This window comes from Corvus kubaryi, unplaced genomic scaffold, assembly GCF_017639235.1.
Source record: "Corvus kubaryi isolate FWS band 111438036 unplaced genomic scaffold, C.kubaryi_AGA036_p1.0 37236, whole genome shotgun sequence".
Lineage (NCBI taxonomy): Eukaryota > Metazoa > Chordata > Aves > Passeriformes > Corvidae > Corvus > Corvus kubaryi.
In genome coordinates this window covers 1,984,162-2,006,494 of record NW_024581067.1, presented here as the reverse complement: position 1 = coordinate 2,006,494, position 22,333 = coordinate 1,984,162, and the positions used below count along the sequence as shown (strand labels likewise).

At 40.8% G+C, this 22,333-nt stretch overlaps 1 protein-coding gene across 1 annotated transcript in view; it reads right to left on the bottom strand.

Annotated features, from left to right (window-relative positions):
• The window catches only part of SSBP2 (single stranded DNA binding protein 2), a 103,429-nt gene that overhangs the window by 30,338 nt on the left and 50,758 nt on the right, over nt 1-22,333 (bottom strand). Inside the window, exons 4-7 of the mRNA XM_042023066.1 lie at nt 14,808-14,897; nt 2,499-2,558; nt 794-860; nt 515-585 (exon numbers count right to left, since the gene is read on the bottom strand). Coding sequence (XP_041879000.1) covers nt 515-585; nt 794-860; nt 2,499-2,558; nt 14,808-14,897 — 288 coding nt within the window. The remainder of the gene's footprint in view (nt 1-514; nt 586-793; nt 861-2,498; nt 2,559-14,807; nt 14,898-22,333) is intronic.

Genomic DNA, 22,333 nt, shown 5'->3' with positions numbered 1-22,333 from the left:
GAGGAGGAGAGGAGGAGGAGGAGGAGGAGGAGAGGAGGAGGAGAGGAGGAGGAGGAGGAGAGGAGGAGGAGGAGGAGGAGGAGGAGGAGGAGAGGAGGAGGAAAGGAGGAGGAGAGGAGGAGGAGAGGAGGAGGAGAGGAGGAGGAGGAGAGGAGGAGGAGGAGAGGAGGAGGAGGAGAGGAGGAGGAGGAGAGGAGGAGGAGGAGAGGAGGAGGAAACACCTACCCCACTCCTGGTCTCCCTTGCCAATGTCATTCTTTGATTACAACATACACTTTTCTAAAAAAGCAAATGAAAGGATTCCTCTTTTAATTTCAAATATTAATGAAAATGACAGCTTTTCATTTCAGTTTTGTACAGCTGCAACTCAGAACTGATTTTTTTGTAAAACAGGAAGTTTGTTTTGGAAAGGGATTATGAAAACAAGTCCTGGGCATCTTCAAGCTATGCAAAGACAGAGAATATAGACTAAGTCTAGGCCTGTCACTAAGAATAACCCATCTGTGGAAAATACCTGTGGTCCTAATGGCACCATTCCCCTTGGAGGAGTCATCCTCTGCATCGGCCCACCCATGTTTGGATGACCTGCGAATAAAACATAAAAGACATTATTTATGTACGCAATGCACGACTGATTTAATTATGCAAGACACAAGCACCTTCTGCAGCTACTTTTAATGAATCATCCCTTTCTAATTAACAGAAAAGCTTAAGGATCTGCGGAAAGGTTTGGAGCTCAGGAAGAAAGGTGCCAGTTTGTGAGGACAGCGCTGTGGAGAGGTCCCGCACTCACCCTGCTGCCGTGTGGGGTCCATCCCGCTGGGCAGGAGGGGCTGACTCCCCGGGACACCTCCAAGGGCCTGAGGCAGGGAAAACACAGCATAAAACCACAGAATGCCTTGAAATTCATGTTAAAGACACAACACACATATTTCATTCCTAATTCCTGGATGTTTCTCTGAGTCAAGAGTTAATGTGCTTTTAAATCCCCACATTAATCTGCCCTCTGAGCTTACTGAATTAGGTTTAAAGCTCATTTTAACATGGTTTTACCTGTAGCTGGGTCAAGTAGAAAAATGTTTTTATGAATGGATCTTTGCAGCTGATCCACAACATGCTACTTTGCATTTCAAAGCACCACCACATTTTCAGTGAAAATGTATCCTGAGTGAGCAGAATCTCAGAATGGTTTGGGTTGGAAGGAACCTTAAAGTTCAGCTCATTCCATCCCTCTGCCATGGGCAGGGACACCTTCCATTATGCCAGGACCAAACTACCACCCAAAATTTGGGCCTTAAAGCTGCACGACAGTTTATTGCTTCCACACACTGCCCATCCATGCTGTAACTTGAGTACTGACGGTGCTGTTAAAGCAGCAATTCCTGAACGTGGCACAATGTGAATGAAGCAAGAGCTGCAATTTGCTGGGATTATGTGATTAGCTTCCACACTGGACTGAAAATACCACAGTGCGCAGAAAAAACCACTCCTGAGACCAAAGCTGCAGGCTGGCAGTGCTTCCAACCACCACATCCAGCACCCACCTGCCAGGATTCAACCTGCTCAGGCACACAGGGTGTGAAACCCAAACACTTGGCTCAGGGGCTCAGACACCTCTGGCTAAGGTAGTATTGGGAAGTCCAAAAACCAGGAACGCACTGAGTGACAGCAGTAAAATGTTATCAAATATGAAGTGCAGAACTAATGGCACTGCACAGATGATCACCCAGTCAAGGTTACTTAAGTCACCCCCTGCCCTGGTGAGAAAGTAGCCCTGGTACAGGTACCTTAACGTGATTCCAAACATGACCAGGTAGAGCAACACCTGGAAAAGTCTTGCCACCTGATACATCCAGCTCACTGAAATTTAGATTTCATATCTTCTGGTGATACAGTGTCAAAATATGAAACTGTGTTACACAGATATAAAAAAATAGCCAGAAATGAGCCTGGGGAATAGTGTGACAATAGAAAGGCAGTCCTGGAAGCCAAAGCTGGACCAAACCACCTGTTCCATTTATCCTTTCAACCTTTCCCAATATTGTAATTGACCTAGTTTTCCTCTCAGAGCTCCACTGATGTTTTTTTGTCTGCTTGTCTTTAGCTTTTCATCTGCTGACGACTCTTTCTCCTCCTCTATCTGCACTATGGAGAACTTAAAAACACCAGAACCCTCTTCTCACAGATGGGCCAAAAAAGGTCCCTGCTGATGACCAGCAGCTCATTACTCATCCGTGTCTCACTGGCACTGCACATCTTCCGATGGAGATGAGACAAAATTGGGAATTCAAAGCCTTTACAAAGTCCTCAGAGTGTCTGTAGGAGCCACAGAGCACTCACTGAGATCTGTTTCTCACCAATAATCCCCATATTTACTGTGAAATAAATATAATCTGTATGTCCAACAGAGATGGGCACATGAGTTTACACAGAACTGAGTAACACAGGGAGGGAACCCCCACCCTGGGCCCTGCAGAGCAGCAGGGGTAAAGCCTTACCTGGTTGGGTATTCTGAGAGGTGGCCTTGGACCTCCAGGGTACCGAGGGGACATGAAAGGCTGCAGGGAAAAAAGAGAAACACTGCTGATTAATTCCACTCATCTTGTAAAAGCCACCCTGTGTCACTGCCATGTTCACACCCACCCAGCCTAAACACTCCCGTGGAGAGCTCGGGACATTGTTCCACAATGTTTAGAAGTATTACATAAACAGACTTTCTCAGCCAATCCATCTATCAGGACAAATTATTTAACACTTTGTTTCAGCAGCTGTAAGTGCAGAATATAAACAACTTAACGCATTAACAGTGAAGAATAAGCCATAATCAGACATCTGTACTTTCCACTGCAGAAAGGGAAAAGATGGGAACTTTGGAATAGAAAACAGAAGTGTTCTTGGGAGAGTTTAGAGGTAAGGAAGGGCAAAATAATTCATGAATACTTCTCATTCACTTTTTCATAATACAGTAAAAAGCAACACAAAATTTAACTGGTGGGGTCACAGATTCCCAGTTCATGATGCAAATATTTTGAATTTTGCTGGCTTCAGTCGCCACGTCAATTCAGTGCTGCACTCCTGTCATCCCTCCCTGCTCACACTCTGGATCTCCTCTCTCACACCTAAATTTATACACAAATCTGTCACACCATCCACACTGTGTGAGGTTCTGGGGGCTCTTGGCTACTCCTGAGCTGCCTCACAGCCCACAAACAAGCCCAGTCCCCCAGATAAATGAGTGGTACTGACAGCAAAAACATTTAACTTCTCTACTGATCCCACCCCGAAGCATGGCGATAACCTAGAAATCTAAAAAGATGAGTGGCAAATCTACAGGAAAAAGGCACAAACATCTGACTAAACAGAAGATGAAGAGGATGGCTTTGGCAAGCAGGAGTACCTACAGCTCCAGAAGAAAATGAAGAGATAAAAGTTTGCTTTGACTGAGCACAAAGACAAAAAAGACTGATTTAGAGTAGCAATAGCTTGCAGAGAAACTGCAATTATTTTACCAATGATTACTACTGGAATTTTTCCTATGATCTTACATCAATAAATTAATGAAACCTTTCACATCCTGGAATCAGATGAAAGCTGAAATAATGTAACCTACATAAACACATACTCAAAGTAGTGCTGGAAAGCAATTTAAAGTACAGAGGGTTTACAAACTGGAGAAGAAAGTTCAGTAACAATTGTGAAAAGATTAATAAAAAGATACTTGAAATGATGTGCTGTAGAAGAGGGAGGCTCCTGTGTGCACTGTCTGAAGGTGAGAACCTCTGATAAGGAAGAGAAAGGGCTGTGCTTGTGTTGAGGCCCTCGTGAAACAGTAGGAGTGTCAGGAAATTAGAATTTCAACCATTTCCACAAAGGTCAACTGAGTGCACCCACTCCAGTGAGGACCCTGGGTTTGACTCGTCTCCTCCAGCAAACGAAACTCAACTTTATTTACAGCTGTGCAACTCACAGAAGAGAAATCTGAAGTGTCTCTCAATTCAGCCATGTCTCAAGAGCAGAACCACCCTACTAATACTGTGTAATAGTAATAAAAAATAGTAATAAAAACCTCCTCCTTCCAAGCTTACAAGGCTTATATATTGTAAATATTCACGTATCTATGTATTCCGCTTAAATTCAGGTGGAACTGCAATCAGTGACAAGCAGATTTCAAGTAGTTCCTATGGTTTGGTTTACCACAAAAATTTTACCATTAAAAACTTAAATATTCTCATTTTTTGTGTCAGTGACTGACCTTCTCCATCTCCACTACCAATATTGTGTTTGTCCACAGAAAGGTTCCACCAAGATATCTCAAGACAACAAAGAAATTCTGTCCAACATTTTACTGAAAATATGTTAAATACTCTCAGTTTTTCTCTACAGTGACAGCAGTTTTAAAGTCCTCACACACATTATTGAGCACCAGATTCTGAAAGACACACACTCAAGCAGCAGAAACTTCGTGCCACGTGTTGATTCACCACTTGCCTTGTCACTTACAGGAACACCTGACATTTATAGTCTCTGAACTAGTTTTACTTTCATTTTCTACTCATTTTTTTGTTAGGAGCTGTTGAAATGTCCATGGCTTAGGGAGGAACCACTGTGGGCTTCCATTTCTTACATCAGGCATCCCTCTCTCCCTGACTTCTTGCGAACTTCTTCCCCTTCTCTTGTAGCACAAACACTCCCAAACTTAATGGGCTCAAAATACTGGTGCTAAATCAAAACCAGTGCCCACAGACCTTGAACTGGTCACTCAGATCTTGTTCCTGAAGGTAAAAATATAGAGTTTTCATGATGAAGACTTGGACATTTCTGCCTGTTGCCTCAGCCTTGTGTCAACTCAAAATTCAGCATTTTAAATGCACCTTAAATGGATGCTCGCACTGAATTTTCAGGGAGAAATTTTTTCTTATTTGTCTTGCAGTTAAGCTGGAAAAATATTCAATAATGCAGCAGGCAACTTTAGCTGTCAGATAGGAAGAAGACAGAGGGGCTAAAATCAACTTCTCCAATGGAGTTCAAGAACTGGCAGAGACAATAAGGTGTTAGGAGAAGCAGGAAAAAAACCCACTGTAAAACAAACAAACAAAAACCCCAGCAAAAACCAAGCAACCACCCAAACAAAACAAAACAAAAAAACAAACCAGAGGACACACAAAAGACCCAACCTAATAAAAAAACCCCAATCCACACAAACAAAATCAAACCGCCTCCAAAATCTCTCAGAATTAAAAACAAAAAACAAGACAAAACCAAACAAGCCACCACATAAAAGGAGGGGAATCCCAACTCAAAACAAATCCCAGATAAAAGCAACCAAGCAACCAAAAAACTCCCCAAAAATGAATAAAACAAAGAAACAGGCAAGCAAGACAGTTCTAAGCCACGGCTGAGATGGAGATGCCACCAGCATGTTGACACCAACATATTCCTACACACAGGTATGACAGTCACTAATTTGGCATCACAAAAAGTATCCTGAAGGTTGCTATCCTGTAGATAAGAACAAAAAGAACCTTCTACTAAACTGGGTGAAAACGAAGCCAGAAAGGAAAAACTTCTTGTGTAGTCACTGCAGAATATTTGCATTTATCAACTTACAGTGAAAGTTTAAAAAAAAATCCCAAAAACCTAAAAGAAGGAAAGTATTAAAATACTAGAATAATAGTGACAATACAAAATATAATCAAGATGTGAAATGTTAAATTTAATAAGGTCCCTACTCTTACAGCAACATTTCATGTTGAATTGTTAGAAGTACTTTAAAGCAGGACAAGTTCAGGAACTTGAACGAGGGTGCCAGAAGTTGTAGCACTTTTTTGTTATCTCCCTGCTCAAGAATAATCCAGCTGTGTACAGGGAGAGCAAAGGGTATCTCATAACCTGTGTGTTTAATGCAAGTCTGAGAGGTCTGTGTGCTGTGCAACATCAAAGTCCAGTAAAATCCTGTTTTTCTTGGTTCTCAACACAACGGAAAATAAGTTTCTCAGTGGGGAAGTCTTTGAGAGAGCAATGTTGAAGGACAATGGCCTCACTGCACACATTTTGGTGCCAGAAAACGTGATTTTACAAAAAGTATGCACCAGGAATCTGATGTCATAGAGACACAGAGGTTGGGATGTTTCTCCGCCAGTCACACAGTTCTTACTCTTTTTCAGTTGTTCAGGAGACTCTACACCATGATGTGGATTAGTTTTCACTTCTAATAATAGTGGTGAAATGAGGAATTCAGAAGGTGGTGTTCTACTAAGCATGACAGCCTCCAATAAATCTATGGTTTCTTTAAATTGACTTCCCTTCTCAAAGCTGGGAGTGTAATTTACTTCCTTCCAGATACAGGCTTTTTGCACTGACATTTTTATCCTGTTTTTCCTCATATCTTTACATTTATCAATCACATTTTGTCTCACATAAATTTGCAAAATTTACAATAACTCACAGCCAGAGAAATAACCTGGAATATTTCAATTCCTATTGAGACTTAATTGACTGTAAATATATTGACCACTAATTAAAAAACACATGGTCAGACACAGCTTCACACTTGGTGTGGAGAAGGACCGAAATGGCAATTATTTGTTTTATAACTCAGTCACCAACAGCACAAACATAAATACAACTTATGCCTAGAAGCTGAACATGGAACCACAGACCTTATTTGTACACACTGCAACAAGTGATCTTAAATTAATTGTGCTGCTACTTCAGGTGCAGGTACTGGAGAACAGGTCAAGCTACCAGAGACAAGGCCACATTCCCTCTGGGAATTCTGAAAATGACCCAATCTCTCCATCTGTCCACTTAAAAGTTCTAAATTATAACAAGTGAAACAAACTAAAAATCTTTGTTCTCCTCTGTTTAAAAATCAGTTGCCAAGTTACACATTCTGTGTCTGAAAATACAATTAATCTTCACCTTTTTTGTTTTCAAACCCTACTCTCGGCTAAAAGGTTTGGCATCACTTCCTATTATGATTATTAGTGTTAGTATTAGTACCAAATGATAAAAAATAATACTTCTGGGCATTTTTAGTTCACTTTCCTATTAGGTAAATAATATTTTGATATATCTCTTTAAGACTCTTGTGTTTTAGGAAATGCTCCAGGGGTGTTTTACACCTACCTCTCCCGTTCTCAAACCAAAGGGGGTTTGCTGCCCTCCTGAGAGGACCACAGGGAACCATAAAATATGTGTGAATTGAATTTATCCGAGTAACCTTGCAATTAATTTTTCATTTCATTACTTTTTATTTGTTAGTTTCCTCTCTGATTTATTTTTGTGGCATCTCCCTCAGCAGTAAAAAGTCACCCAAGTGTTCAGGACACTCCTCATTAGCACACTTGAGTTTTAACCAGAACTAAGCCCAAAATGGTATTTTGCTGAAGTATTTCAGTGATGAAATTTGGGTTCTACACTGCACATCTTGCAGTCTCTACCATGGCAAACCAAACCAGTTTTTTTTCTATATTATTTTATATTAAAACATGTTATTCTCAGCACTGAGAGAGAATTTCTCTCCACATTGGCCTTTCCTGATGATCAAACCCAATTTCACGAGCAAGTTCTTCTCTGTGCTTCAGAAGAACATCCCTAAAAAAATAATTCCTGTATTTATGGTTTTCTAAGAGCAGACTGACAACTTATAAATAGCAACAGTAAGAGGTGTGATTTAATTCAGAACAAAGAGCAAAAATTTTTTTTCCCCTAAATTGAAGAGCTCCTTCCACATCTAAAATTCTAAGTTACAGCAATACCAGCTTTTAAATTAATTTGATGTTTTATTCCTGGTCAAGGAACACCATTTGGAAGACTACTGCAACAAACACCTTGTTTGGTGTAGAGAAATGAAGAAATAATGCCGTGCTTAAAAAAACCAACCAACCAACCAAAAACAACCAGAAAAGCCCCAAACAAAACCTTTTTTCCCCAACTAAACATTTGCTGATGTTGAAAGTCTGCTTTTAGATGATCTTTAGGAGTTGCACTGTTATTGCATCTATCTCACTTTGTAGGGAACATCATTATCTGAAGCTCAAGATTTCATAACTGGAGGGAGAAAGTTGCTAAGTTCTGCACATCATACTTGAAGGAATTTTTGAAAGAAATTCAAATTTTAAAAGAGGTATCACTTACACAGATTTTAAACCAGGTAAATAGTTTTTACTTTAATTTTTATTAAATGCAAATAGAAAGGAAAACAGCATTTTTCAAACCTGACAAGCCAAAACATCCGAGATGTGTTACCTTAAAAACCCCCCAAAATAAAACCCCCTGCATTTCTAGAATTCAGACATCATCCAGACAGATGACGGAAGCCTGAGAAAGCACTTCCCTCCGTTTGATAAACCTGATTATGATACACGGCTGATTCTTTGGAACAGCTGATTAACTCCTCAAGCTGAGCAGTTTTAATTTGTTCCAACAGTTACGAGCAGTAAAAGCATCACCACAACTGCAGGGTGGAATTATTGAAGCCAACAGATCCTGGATAACTTTATCTTTTAAAAGTTGACTTTGTTCCTGGTATTTAGAGAAAAGGAACTAAAAAGAGAGAAAAGCACAAGCTACTTATAGATCTTTCTAGATGATAATACCCTCTCACACGGTGCAACAAGTCATAATAATTTTAAAAAATGGAGTATTTTAAAATGCAGTGTGATACTGCTGAGGACAAAAATGCACATATCGCAATTCTGCAAAGAATTAGACCTATAATTTTATGAAATTGAATATTCCCAGACTGCTCTGCTGCAGTGGATGCATTTACAAACAACGAAGATTCCAAAAATACAATAAAATTCTTCCTACCAACATTAATTACATAAAGTCAGAGGGAAAAAGATCCCCTTTAAAATCTTATTTTCAAAGCTTCTCAAGCCCTACCAAAGCTGCTATCTTTGCTGACAAGCTGTTCGTGCAGCTCTGGTGACGTTTCATTCTTCCATCACAATGTTTTCATAGTCCAGGAGGGTTTTGAAGCTTTTGGCACTCCCCTGTATCAAACTCTTTAACTTTTCACTCTCTCACCTGCAATTGCCCCATTTGCTGCACTGGAATTGAGGCTGGGTGTGAACATGTGCCAAATCCAGCTAGTTTTGCACTTCTGTTACAGTTTGTAACTATCTTCGTTTGACAGAAAAGTTAATGCTGCAAAAATGGGGAACACAGGAGGAGGATCAGCATTGGGAGGCAGGTGATGGATCCTGGGATGGATAACGAGGTGTGGCTGCTGGAATGGGGGAGATAAATACTCCTGGGAAACCAGGACAGTGTGTGAGCATTAAGGGGAGAGCTGAGAGAGCTCAAATGGCTTCAAAAAGAAACAAACCATTTTTAGACTGGCAGAGATACAGGTGCTGGTTCTGCACAGACCAGGCTGAGCCACAGCACATCCTCTGGCTCCAGCTGTGCCATTCCACAGCTGGAACGGGGAATCCTCATTCCCTGCACAAACAACAACCCCCAGTGGACAATTCACTCCAAAATGGCTTTAAAGGGGTGCTCCCTCCTCATCTTCCTTTCTTCAACTGCTTTAACCAAATGCTGCATTTATTGGATCTGGAATACAAACTCTACTGTTTAACAATGTGTCATGCCATGACTTTACCATAAATATGGTCAATATTAAGTATGAACTAAAATAGTACATTACAGAGATATTTTACAGCCTTACACTGCACCTTACAAATCCATTTTCTTTTTATGTGCAAGTGGTTCACCATTTCTACTTTAAAATGCAAGAGATGTATGTTACTAATTTTCAATTTGCTGACTTTGCTTATTCTCCCTTAACTAAGTGCTAAACCTTGATTTATATTTATTTACATATGGTAGATATATATTTGTTATATATTCATATATAACAAAGCGAAATGTTTATATATACATACATGTTTATATATACATACATGTTTATATATACATACATATTTATTGTCCTGCCTAACATTACTATTTGAAATATATATATATATTTGAAATATATATATATATTTTTTTATCCCAAATAGTAATGCTAGGTAGGAAAATAAAGTCCTTTCTGCTCATGTGGCTTACTGTAATGATGCTCTCCTGAAGCATTAGGGCAGCTCTACTGTGGCAAACAAGGCTAAAAATAATTCTTTAGAATAATATGGATTGAGCTAAAACAAGCACAGGCAGCTGCCACTAGATGGCAAGGCAGGCTCACGGTACTTTGCAGGGCTGGGTTAGGGCTGGGGTTTTTTTTTCTCCCTTTACATAAGAGGAATATGTAACATTTGTATTTCAAACATGGTGTCGACACTTCTCTCCCATGCCATTCCAAGTTTATCTGGTGATCTGAAGTTGGTGAACGAAGCCAACCACTTGAAAAACCCTTTAGAAAACACAGAAATAATGTTTAGTGGTTAAGTTGAACTTGAAGAGATTTTAACAAATGTGCTGAAAAAAGTAATGTGTTTAAAAGAAAGGGCGCTTCACTTATGTGTGAAAAGGTACAGACAAGTGCTAGAATTTGACTTTTAACAAAATTACCAAATTAAACAAGTGAACTGTCAATTATAAAACAACTTGCTTCCACTACAGCTCTCAGCAGGGTCTCCCAGGTGAGTGCCTCTAAATCCAGTCACATTCCTCCCACAGCCAAACCTTTGGTCAGCCATGGAATAGAGGAGCTGAGGACAACTGGGGTTTAATTAAACATACATTTAAGCATTTCTCCTAATTGTAGTGCAAAAGGCAGCAGCCAAGGCAGGCTCTGGGTGTCAGTAACTTGGAGAGCCAGTGGAAGGTGCCCCTGCCTATGGCTGGGGGTGGAACAAGAGGGGCTCTATGGTCCCTTCCAAACCCCTCTATGCTGCTCTGTTTTAAACTCTGCATTTAGGAGAACTAAAACTGGAAATTTAACTAAAAGGCAAATAAAATCCTGTGAAATCAATAGTTTACATGCTGTTTAAAAACTTCAAGCACCTCAACGAACACACGCTCCAAAACTTCCCTCTGGGCTCTGAGGCTCGTTTGCTTACTAACACCAACATTGTCCACAAGGATCAAATAAATGGTCTGCAAAAATACAAACGTAACATCTCAAATTGTTTAGCTGCCTTAAAACATCACTGAAGAGAGGGATGGAAATGGACCTCAGTACCTGAAGAGCAGCAGTTGCACCTGCAAGACTGGATGTGGAAACCTGTAAGTCTCTGAATTCTACAACCTGAACCTCTTTGACCACAAGTGGAAGATTAAACTCACTTTAAAAAGAGTTTCTAAGAGCCTTGTGTTAAGTTGTGGCTGCTGACATTATATATATCCACTAACATGAGACACAATGGTAATTATTTATTATGTCCTTACTCAGTCTTTCAGTTGCTCAGTTACTGTGTCAGGGTCAGACAGGGCTCCAGAACCAGAGACAAAGGGCAGGTCATGCTGATACCCATGACAGGCCATATGAAGAAACTAACATGGATTAAAAATGTCTACAAATGACACAGAAAACGTCCCAAATGACTTTATTTTATTATCACAGTAGCTAAGTGCCTTCCTCACACCTTAGCTCCATGTCCAGGATTTTCTATATGGGAAAACTGGAAAAGGATGATGTATTTCCAGACTCAGGCTGGGGTTGGTTGGGCATTGCAGATATGTATAAAATCCTGTCACCTCTATGCCATCTAATACGGTTTCATTGCTTCTTTGCCCAAAGCAGCTGCTTGGGTTCTACTATTTGGAGTTAAAGAGTCTTGTATGGCAGAACTATCGTGCCCCACACATTCAAGTGTTGCTGGTCATGAACCAAGAGCACGTTCCGTTTCTGTATCGCACAGAGTTATTTCCAGAGTCCCACTGCTGCTCAGACTGAGAGAAGATGAGGACAAAAAGTATGTGCCTGTGAACTTAAAGTTACATTAAAACACAAACACACCAGCGGAGGAAACTGAGGCACATCCTAACTCCACATAAACACAGACTTTTCGAATTTCACTTTTTGACACTGCAAACAAATTCTCTTTAAAAAAACCAAAAAACCACAAACAAACAAAACCCCAAAACCTCATTTATTTGACAACAATAGCTGTGTACAACTCCACCACCTTCCCTGCACTGTGCCTTAGGTCTGGACTGTCAGCACTGCAGTGACCCTCATCTCTCACCTGAACTGAAGTATTAAAGTACAACTACAGAGAGAAACAAGACAAATTCAGCCACTGGCTTCAGAAACTCCAGCTCTGTGGACCAGGCATGAAATGCCACAGGTTGCTAATTAGTATCAGTGCTAGTGGTCTACCTGTATGAGAAAACCTCATTTTACAAAGAGAAGAGTTTTACCACACACTGTCTCAGAAGCAATAATTTTCCTGTATTTCTTTACCTCCATGTGCTATACTAGCAGACTGCATTATTTATTAAAATAAAATATATTTCTTTTCTTTTATAAAAAATAAATGCCTCAAAAATCATGTTAGAGGTCAGCAGTGCCAACCAAAAGGGAAGCCTGTTGGTGTTTCTTCACTCCCAGCACATTTTCCCCCCGGTCTGTGACATTGCCCTGCTCTGATAAGAACCCACTGCAGCAGCAATGACCCCACTTTGCTCATGTCCCTGTTAGTGCTCAGTGCCCACCCAAAACAAAAAGTGCAAAACCAAGAGGGAAGAAATTACTTTAAATCATCTATGACCCCTGAGCTCTGCAAGCAGAGCTGGTAGGTACTGGCTGTCAGCAGCTTCAGCTTAGCCCAACACAAACAACTCCTGAAAGCAACAACAGGCACCCTTATCACTCCAGGGTGACCTTCCAGATAAATTCTGGGCTAAAGGAATTAAAATGTTACGAGGCTTTTGCGGACCAAAGTCTCAGTGCACTAAATATAGACACAAGCACCTCTCTCCTGCTCTGCCCATGCTGTCTGACTCTGGAGAACAAACCGTCTGCTGTCATAATCTGGGAGTGAGGGGCAGGTCTCAGCTCCAAACTGCTGAGGGAGAAGACTGAGAATTGCCAGCTCTCAGACCGAGACAGATGAACCTGTTCTCTGTGGTCTGTTTTACTGTGGGATCAGAGGAATTGCAGAAGAGGAGGGAGAAACAGCCCGTCCACATAAAGGTCTACCACAACAGCAGTACCCATGGAGGAAGGAGGAGGTTTTCACCACGAGTTTCGCTTTCTTGCCTGTGATTTCACCTGTGTTTCACAGCAGCAGATGATGCCCCTCCATTTTCAAGTTCCACACACACAGGCTCTGTCTGCCAACACATTTTCTTGTCCTCGGGCGAATTGACCTTGGTGAGACTCAGCTCTGATGAAGGTTTCAGAGCCTGGCACCAAGTACTGCCTGACAACACCCACTGCAGCACCAGGGCTGTCTGCACTCACAGCCTCACACACCTCAAGCTCTCACTGGGACGGAACCCACTGGATTTTGGCTTAGCTCCCCTTGCTGGGATTGCTCCCAGCCACATCAATGCACCCACTACCGCACCTGATTTACAAAATTACATGTATTCTTAAGCACACAACTATGGCAAGAATTAATAACCACTTGAAAAATCTTCCTTTTCACTCCCAGGCCTCTCAAAAAGAGCAGGACGATGTTGTGGCTTCAAGTCAGACTCAAGCCAGATACTGGCATACAATGAGATTTTACCCACACCCAATTTTCTATCAGCTTGTCTTTCTTACATCTTCAAAGATCTGGAGTGGCTAGAAGTCTTTTCACGCTTCTAAAAACAAAACTCCCACATCCTCCTTCTGCAAAACCTTTAAAATAGTTACTCTCTCCTCTGTACTTCACACGCTTGTCCTGTCTGTGCCCCTTCCCCCTCCTAATTGTCATCACAGACAATAACAAAAAAAGTTAATTCCTCTGACATCACAACTGGAGTGGGAGGCTGAAGTAAAAAAAAAAAAAAACAAACCTGAAATATTGATATATGGATATAATATAAAAATTAAGACAAAAAATTATGTGTAAAAAGTCTACCTAACCAGCTGTTCAAAGCAGTAAAAGCAGAAATAAATTAATTAATGAGTTCTGCCAGCTCCTGAGAATTTTTTGACTGGCAGCAGGCAGATATTTTCCACTTCACTAACAAGTATTTTTTCATTCATCTATTACAAATCAAGCCTCAGTTTGCCAGTGCGGAGGAAAACAACTGAGTTTTGGTGAGGAGGAGATGCAAGCCCAGCCTGGGAGAGTCCAGCCTCGGGTCACAAATACCCTGCTGGGCTTGCACTAAAATGTAATTTCTCCCACCGTCATATCCTGTGCTGCTACTGCCCAAAGTGCTAAATGGGTGTTCAGCTCCACTTAGGTCAAAGCTCAACAGAAGCAGCACATGGTCTAAATCCCCGACTTCACTTTTTTAGGCACTGGGGCTGAGATCTTCAACGTGCAGGGCAATGCTCAGTGGGACATTCTGCACTGCCCAGGCTGAATTCCCACAGCAGCTCAGAAATCTGGCCCGTGGCTTTGGCACAGAGCTGAACACAACGAACAACGTTCTGACTTCAAAATTTCCATGCAATGTTATGTATATTATCGTAAGAAATTACTTCAATATTATACTCCAGCATTTTCAATCTCTGCTAACAACCTGGCACCATTTCTTGTTCTGTGCTGTACTATTTCATAAATTAAATACTCGTCAGTCAAGTCCTTTCCTTCCCACCTGTCCACTTCTGTTTAAAAATAAACTCTCAAACAGTGCACCACACAGTGAGACATAGTTCAGAACAGGACCTTTTCTACAGACTTGCAAACAGTATCACAAAGGATTTTCTATCCTAAAATTCCTGTAATTATAATTTTTTTTCTTAATACCTGAAAAAACCCCGGTGGTACTGGACCTACTGGCATGCCATCTCCTGGGGGAATGTTTCCTAGCACTGGGCTGGGAGCTGCTGCAGCACTCTGAAAAGAACAAAGGGAGAATAAACCTTTGTCATTGCATGGTATGCATTAAACCCCCCCAAAAAACCCCAAACCTGACCAAAGTGCAGAAAGTAATTCTCTGGATACGTCATTATTTTTTCATCTGAAGGTAAATTAAAATTGTTCGGCCTTTTGTCTATACAAGTACCATGATTTGTTGAAATAACAAATGAATGTTGAGGGGAAGGGTGCCAGAGACTGCACAGGCCAATTAGACAAATCCTGACTAAATTTTTAAAAATGTTGCATCTCAGTGTCTCTACATGCACCAATGTGAATGTAACTTGCACACTTCTTGTCTTACACATAGGAACAGTCTCACACATGCACACAGAGCATAAAGAAAGTAATTTCTACATTTTATCAGCAATTTCCAAGCACTTTAAAGATAATTTCAGCAGCCTGCAATATTTTTCCAGAACAACAATAAGCTTCAAAACAGGGCTCTGTTATAAACAGTACAAGAAGAGATGCTCATGATTCTGCTGGTAATGCTCAAGATTTTACCAACCCCAAAAATAACTACCATGACAAATTAGAAGAATTCAGGTTACGTTTTTGGAAGGGAAAAGAAAAAAGGGATTTCTAAGGAGTGAATCAGAGGATGAAATTAGTTACCTTTGCAAATCCTTCAGCTGGAATAAGCGAGTAAAGAATATTGCTCCTGGCAATTTACATGCAGGAGATTGTCACAGAAAAGAGGAGCCAAACTGCTTCTGTTGCCATGTGTTGGAACCTCAATTACTTTTAATTTCTAGCACTCTTCCTTCCTGCAATGTGTTTCTGTGGGGCATGAGGCTGAATCACCTATAAATGCTCAAAATCCTGTGTGAAAGTACTGGAGCACACAGAATGCTCCCAGAGCCACTGGCAGGTTACTAATGACCTGCCAATGCCTGCCCTGCAGAACACACAGATATTAAATTATCACTCTATTTATTGGGCACTCACACTCGATACCCTAAAGATGCAGATCTGGAAATTGCATTTCCAGGTGTTTGGCACAATACCTAAGAAAGGAAAGAATAATGCTGGAAAGATCTGAAAACTGGCACAAAGGAGGGCTGACCTTTTTCAACCAAGCAGAAAGGAAATATTCAGTTAATCACCACAGATTCCTTCAATGGCTTAAGCTGTGTTTTAGAATTAAAGTCCTGAACAACTCACAGTAACGTATTTAGCATCCAAGCTGAATGTTCTTTGGAAAAGTCTGGAATGTATCACTGAAATACAAAGTCTGCAAAAAGTGCTGGCTTTCAAAATGAGTGCAAGGCTTTGATTCACTGAAAACCCCTGTAATAAAGGGTATTATCTATGCAAGGATCAGTACTAGAACACTGTTGAATTGCAGCTGACAGAGAAAGCCAACCAGGTGAGCTGGATGCAGCAAACACTTTGGAATCATAACCACAAATCATGCAGGGAGAGGCCACCACAAAGCAGCCAGAGCAGCCTGGGAAGATGTGGCCAAAAAAGGTGGTGCTCTGCCAGCCACTGCCAGTCATGTCAAATAATTATTTTTGTATCATCTCCATTTCCAAAGGAAAACAGAAAAAAAAAGCTGCTGGTTTGCTGCTGTTTGGGTATGTTAAGGAAATATGAGCTCTTTAAGCATCCATGTCCAATAAACCCATGACAGGCAGTCTGAGTGGAGCACGTTGGATGCAATTCTGCAGGTACAGGTTTTCTGGATGAAGGATGACAAGAGCAGCACCACTGATGGAGAAAATCGATGATGTTAAAAGCCTGAGCATCTCCAAAAGCCCCAAGGAGGCTGAGCTGCAGTGGCTGACCAAGGAGGAGCAGCCCATTAAAGAGGCACCAGTACTGATGGGCTTTATTACAGCACCATCCCTCCCTGCATGACCATCCCCTGGGCTGAGCCCCCTCACTGGCCATTGGATGTGCCCCCTGCAAGGTCCCTGGGGTCACAAGGGAGGGAACAGCCCCTCAGGATGCAGAGCTCCCACAGGGATACAGCAGCCTGCTGCTGACAGTTCATGCTCCTTCCCACTTTGAAAAAGACTTTTAAAAAATAAAACAGCAAATGTAGCTTAAAAAGAGAGGGGGAGGGAGAAATAATGACTATTCCAAAACGGAGGGAGAAAAGGATTAAAGTTATAACTGTTAGCCATTTACTGTCCTATGAAGGCTTTGTAAGAAATATACCGAAAAATAACATTTTCATTATTGTCTCATAGAGGTGGGGTGTTCCCCCTATTTCTGAGTCTCACCTGGCACTGACACCAGAGGAACCCTGCCCTGCTCCCTGGTGAACCACCAGGAGCTGGCAGGGAGGGACTCGATGTGCTGGGTTTAATTTCTAGTGGATGATCAGTGACTGAGGCTGGATGGCCCCCCAGGTCACAGACCCCTGTGCAAACGCCCCGTGCCCCGCTCTGTGTGTCCGAGGGAAGGGGGACACAGAGTCTGCGTGGCCACAGCAGCAGGTCAGTGTTACTGACATCTGCATCCATCATGGCAAGAATTCTGCAGTTACAGCCACTCTCAGGCCTTACAGAAACCTCCATTTCTATCCTTCATTATGCAATGCACTGGGGTGTTACGTTTTCATGTTTGCTTGGGATTTTTCTGTTTTCATGTTTGCTTGGGATTTTCCTGTTTTCATGTTTGCTTGGGATTTTCTTCCCTGATGGGCAATGAAGTCCCAAAGCCAGAAATAAAGCATTTTCAGTGTTTTGGGTATATTACATTTTCTAGCCTGTGCTAAATAATGAATCTTTTAAGAACTTCTACCAGGTAGATCAATAAACAAACCTGCAACTGCTGCATGGAAATATTCTTATTTATTCTATCGTGATGAATTATTCATTCTTTTTCCACATTCCCATAGCAAACCATGGCCTCCTTTTGCATGCCTTACAAGTTGTTCATCATTTATACTTCCATTAGTTTGACATTTTAAATATTTGCAAATTGCTTTCCCTGCTTTTCATAAAAAGATGAAATCGGAAAATTTAGATGGTATAAAGTCTTTGTACAATACCTTACCTCCTTAAAAATGGAATCTGTATTTGCTTTTGTAGCTAAAAGAATGCATTTATACTAATGAAATGATAATAATTCACAATTATTAATTAAAATTGTGTACTTGAGTGGAAGTTATGGTCATTCCTTCTCTATCCAAGCTATTATTGGCAATACAAAAATAGATTATTACAGTAACTAATAAAACTAGCTTTGGTTTAGAACAGATTTATAATAAAGAAATCACAAACTAAATAAAATGCAAAATAAAATCGTTTAGCTATTCCACTAGTACAGTATCTGAAGTATAAAAATACAGAGATAAACCTGCAATGCTCATTTTTTGAGGCCGTCCCAAGAAGTGACTAATGAGGAAAGCTTACAAATAATTTTATTTGAAACCAAAGAATGCTACAAAGAAATGACTTCACTTTATAAAAATCCTCACTGGCTCTTTCTTTCACCAAGGCATTTAATTTCACGTATTTTGTTTACAGTAAGACTTCCTTATTTTAATCCAAAGAAAGCAGTTTACCACATGCTACTAAATTTGTCCACTCAACGGAGAGCTCTGTTTTTAGGAAGTCTCACTGATGGCAAATGATGAAATCTACTGGATGATGGTGGGGAGGAGCTGGACCCTACACATAAAAGTGTTGGGCACCCAATTCCCTCATCACCCCACCCTCCTCCACATCAGCCCTAAATCTACTCTTATCATTTAAGAATATAATGTTTTCACATATTCGTACAAGCAACCACAACATGCAGTCTCCAGACAAAGATATTCTGCCATGGGTGGTACCAACACGATCAGCTGAACCAGAACCAGAGGACAAACCATCAACATCTCAGGATATTTTTGTATACACTGGTATTGGGTTAATGAAACAAACTGAGCAGTCAATGTGGAATGTGAAGGACAATGCAGAGAAAACACAACCACATTTGAAATCCTGGTGAGAGCAGCACAGTCAGAAGGAAAAGCAGAAAATGTCAAAACTTAAACAATTTCTGTTTCTTTTTTTTTTTTCTCTCCTTCTCTTTTCTTTTCTTTTCTGGGGTCAGAGGATAAATATCCAGTACATTAATTCAGGAAATTACGGGAAGCAAGGAATTTAAATGTAGTTGTTCATTCTTTTTTTTTTTTTTTTTTTTTCTGGAAAGACAAACAATGGATGATTGCTATTTCCAGTCATATTTACCACATGTTTAATTTCTGGTCATTGATAGCTTTGAAGTGCCAGACACACTTCAGCCAATACGGTAAAAAATATCAAATTTCCTTTTGTAACACTTCAACGTGTAACTTATCAAGTGTTTCTAAGACATCAGCTGGTTACTGTAACAGACCATCCTTATTTGTACCCATCACAAATTATAGAAGTATTAAAGGAATTATATTGATCAACCACTAGCAACCTTCTAGTTTTCTCCAAGAGAGAACATAAAACTACTCATCACTCTGAACAAAAACATAAGTAAAATTCTAAAAACTCCCAACACTTTAATTAAGTCTCTGTGCCTTTTGCAAAGCCTTTGAACACTTGGCTGTACACAAAGAAGCCAAAGCCCCCAGAATGAGCAGCCTTGGTTTACTCAACACAGACTGGAAGGTCATGACCAAGAAAGGTGGATTCATCACACTGAAAGAGGCAGGTAATTCGAAAGATCTGGATCATGAGACCTAATTAAATCCTGGCGTATCTCCATGGGTATATATTTATCTAAACTGCTTAATTTCTGTTGTGTAAGAGGAAGGCATTCACTTGACAGCACAAGTCTGAGAAGTGTAACAGTGGAAGGTCATTCCTTGCAACTTCTCAGTTTTCCTCCAATCCCAGCTCCCTATGGTTTTATCTGGACTCTGTCATTTTATTTCTCTTAATTCCATCTTATGGGTAATAAAGAATAATAAAAATAATGATGGCATCAAGGCAGATGAAAAAAGAAAACACATTTAATCCTTTTCTTGGAAACAAAAAGGGTTGCACCAGCAGACATGGTCACCTAGGGAAGGGCAGACCTGCTGATGGCGATGATGATGATGATGATGATGATGATGAAGGTGCCCTCTGGGACTCCACCCATCCTTCTTCCCCAAGAAATAATCCTACCCCCAAACCAACCTCACTTCAGCAAAACTTCTCCACATCTGAAGTGGGATCACAGTTTGTATCCCAGTGCCCAGTCTGGGGGTTTCATCCTGCTTAGCTGAGACAGAGAAATTGTATTACAGTGCTGAAAACTAGCCACTGCGCTGGAACAGAAATTAATTTTGAGGAAAGCTTTGTTATCAGCGAATAAAAGAACTTCAAATTCCCATTAAAAGAGAACATTTCCACCCTGTCTCTAAGCTGCTGCTTCTTGGATTATTTAGAATATAACTTCCAGACAAGATTTTCTCAAAATTATGTTTATAAAGAAAAGTTGTTTAAAAGAAACCGTCATTATTGCTGGAAGTTAATAAAATCGGTATTATCCATAGGTATCAATGGACTGTTCACTTACAAAAGCTGCAAAAGTACTTTGTGTTTCAGATATGGAAATAAACCCATGAAATTCTTTTGAATTTCTGCCCATTCTTCTGTTTTGTTGTTTTCTTTCCAAAATAGTACTGTACTGAAAAGTAGAATACCCGGCTTTCCCCAGTTATTGATGAAGATTCACAAATGATACTTCAAATAATGCTTCCAGCCCATTCTCTGTGACGGCAAGGGCACTCGTGTGAGCTGAATTCCAGGGCCTGTGTTAGCCAGGCAGGTGCATCTGTGTGCAGGGCGAGGCAGGACCCTGCGCTCCCGAGCTGCAGCAGCGCTGCCAGCCCCAGCAGGAACCACCGCGCTGCCGACAACAAGAGGCACTTGAGGACACAAAGCGCTGCTGTTGAAGCCTGGAGCCGAGTTGCAGTGATATTTCAACAAAATGACTTCTTTTCCAGAAGTGACACTTACACCCCTCCTCCAGACTCCCTGGAGACTGAGGCAGCTCCGAGCGGTGCAGCTCCGATCGGTGCTCGCTCGGCAGCCACGGAATCCTCCGCACATTCCAGGCGCTGCTCTCCTCCTGGTTCCCTCCAGGATTGCCTCTGTTGAGCCAGGGCCACTGCAGATGATGGGTTTAGCCCCCCTGCCTGCCCCAGGAAGATGCTGCTCCTTCCTCACACAGGGAACGGTTCGACCTCCACACGTTCCGTGTCTCCAGCTGGAATTTTAAATTCCAGATATTCCCTGTGCTCAAGACACGACTCGCTGCACAAAGGGGGCTGATCGCTGCTCATCCTTCCCTCCTTCTTCCCCAACATACTCTGCCATTTTTTTCCACGCTCTACAGATAATTCATGGTTGTGCTAATTGGACTAGTATGACAAGACTATCTCGTACCCTGACTTCCCCTAGCAATTAAGTGGTTGGCACAGTGTCTTTTAATCATTTAATTAATCTAATTGTTAAACCCATTTTATTTTCCAAAGATTTTAAGATTGCTAGAGTATCGTATCCCAGTTCTCATGGCACAGCACTCCACACAAGTCAAGTGCTTTCCCATTTTAGGAATATAGTGATTATTAAGATGAAAGTTTTTCTGTATCTCTCTGTCCTTTCCAAGTTGTGAAACAAATGAAAAAATATGCTGTGAGCTGAAAGACTAAAATTTGGCTATGAAATGCAAAGTAGCCTGGTTTGGGGTTATCCTCAGGTCACCAGGGAGTGATTCACCAATGCTGGCAATATATGCACAGCTTCAGAAAGGAAAATACACCAACCCACCCCCCAGTAATTCCTTCACAATTCAAAATGGATTTTTGTTTCCATATGTAGCTGACTGGAAAAATCATATGTACAAAAAGCTAAATTTTACTTCAGAGGGACCTGAACTGCAGAATTTACTTTATTATGAAAATGCTTTCCTGCTTCTCCAGAGCCTGAAAAATTGTTCATTCGGGTGTTCTTGTCTGGACCTTCAAGTCATGAAATGCGCCTTTAATAATCATTCACTAAGATACCAACCACAGATACATCTCTGCTTTCCAAGTCTGTGCTCCATAAGTTATTACTCTGTCCTAAAATGTGAAAACATGGGACTCCACAACACTGCAATTCTGACAGCACATTTTCATAGAGAAAACTTACTGAAGCATCCATTTGGGGGTTTTATTTGAACATTATCTCCATTATCAGTGGAATTAGTGGTACATAACACATAACACAATACATACTTTAGGGTCTCTAGACTAAATTTCACTGCTTTAAAACCAGTGGTATTTCTTGTATGTGCAGCTGCTTATAAATAAATACTTAATTCCCTAACAATTATGTGTTCATTTGAAGAAAAATAGGATAAATTTAAAACTCATGGAAAGCTAGCCTCTAAAGTATCTCATTTTTCTCATGTTGCCTGAATATCTATCTTTGGATAAATGTAACTTG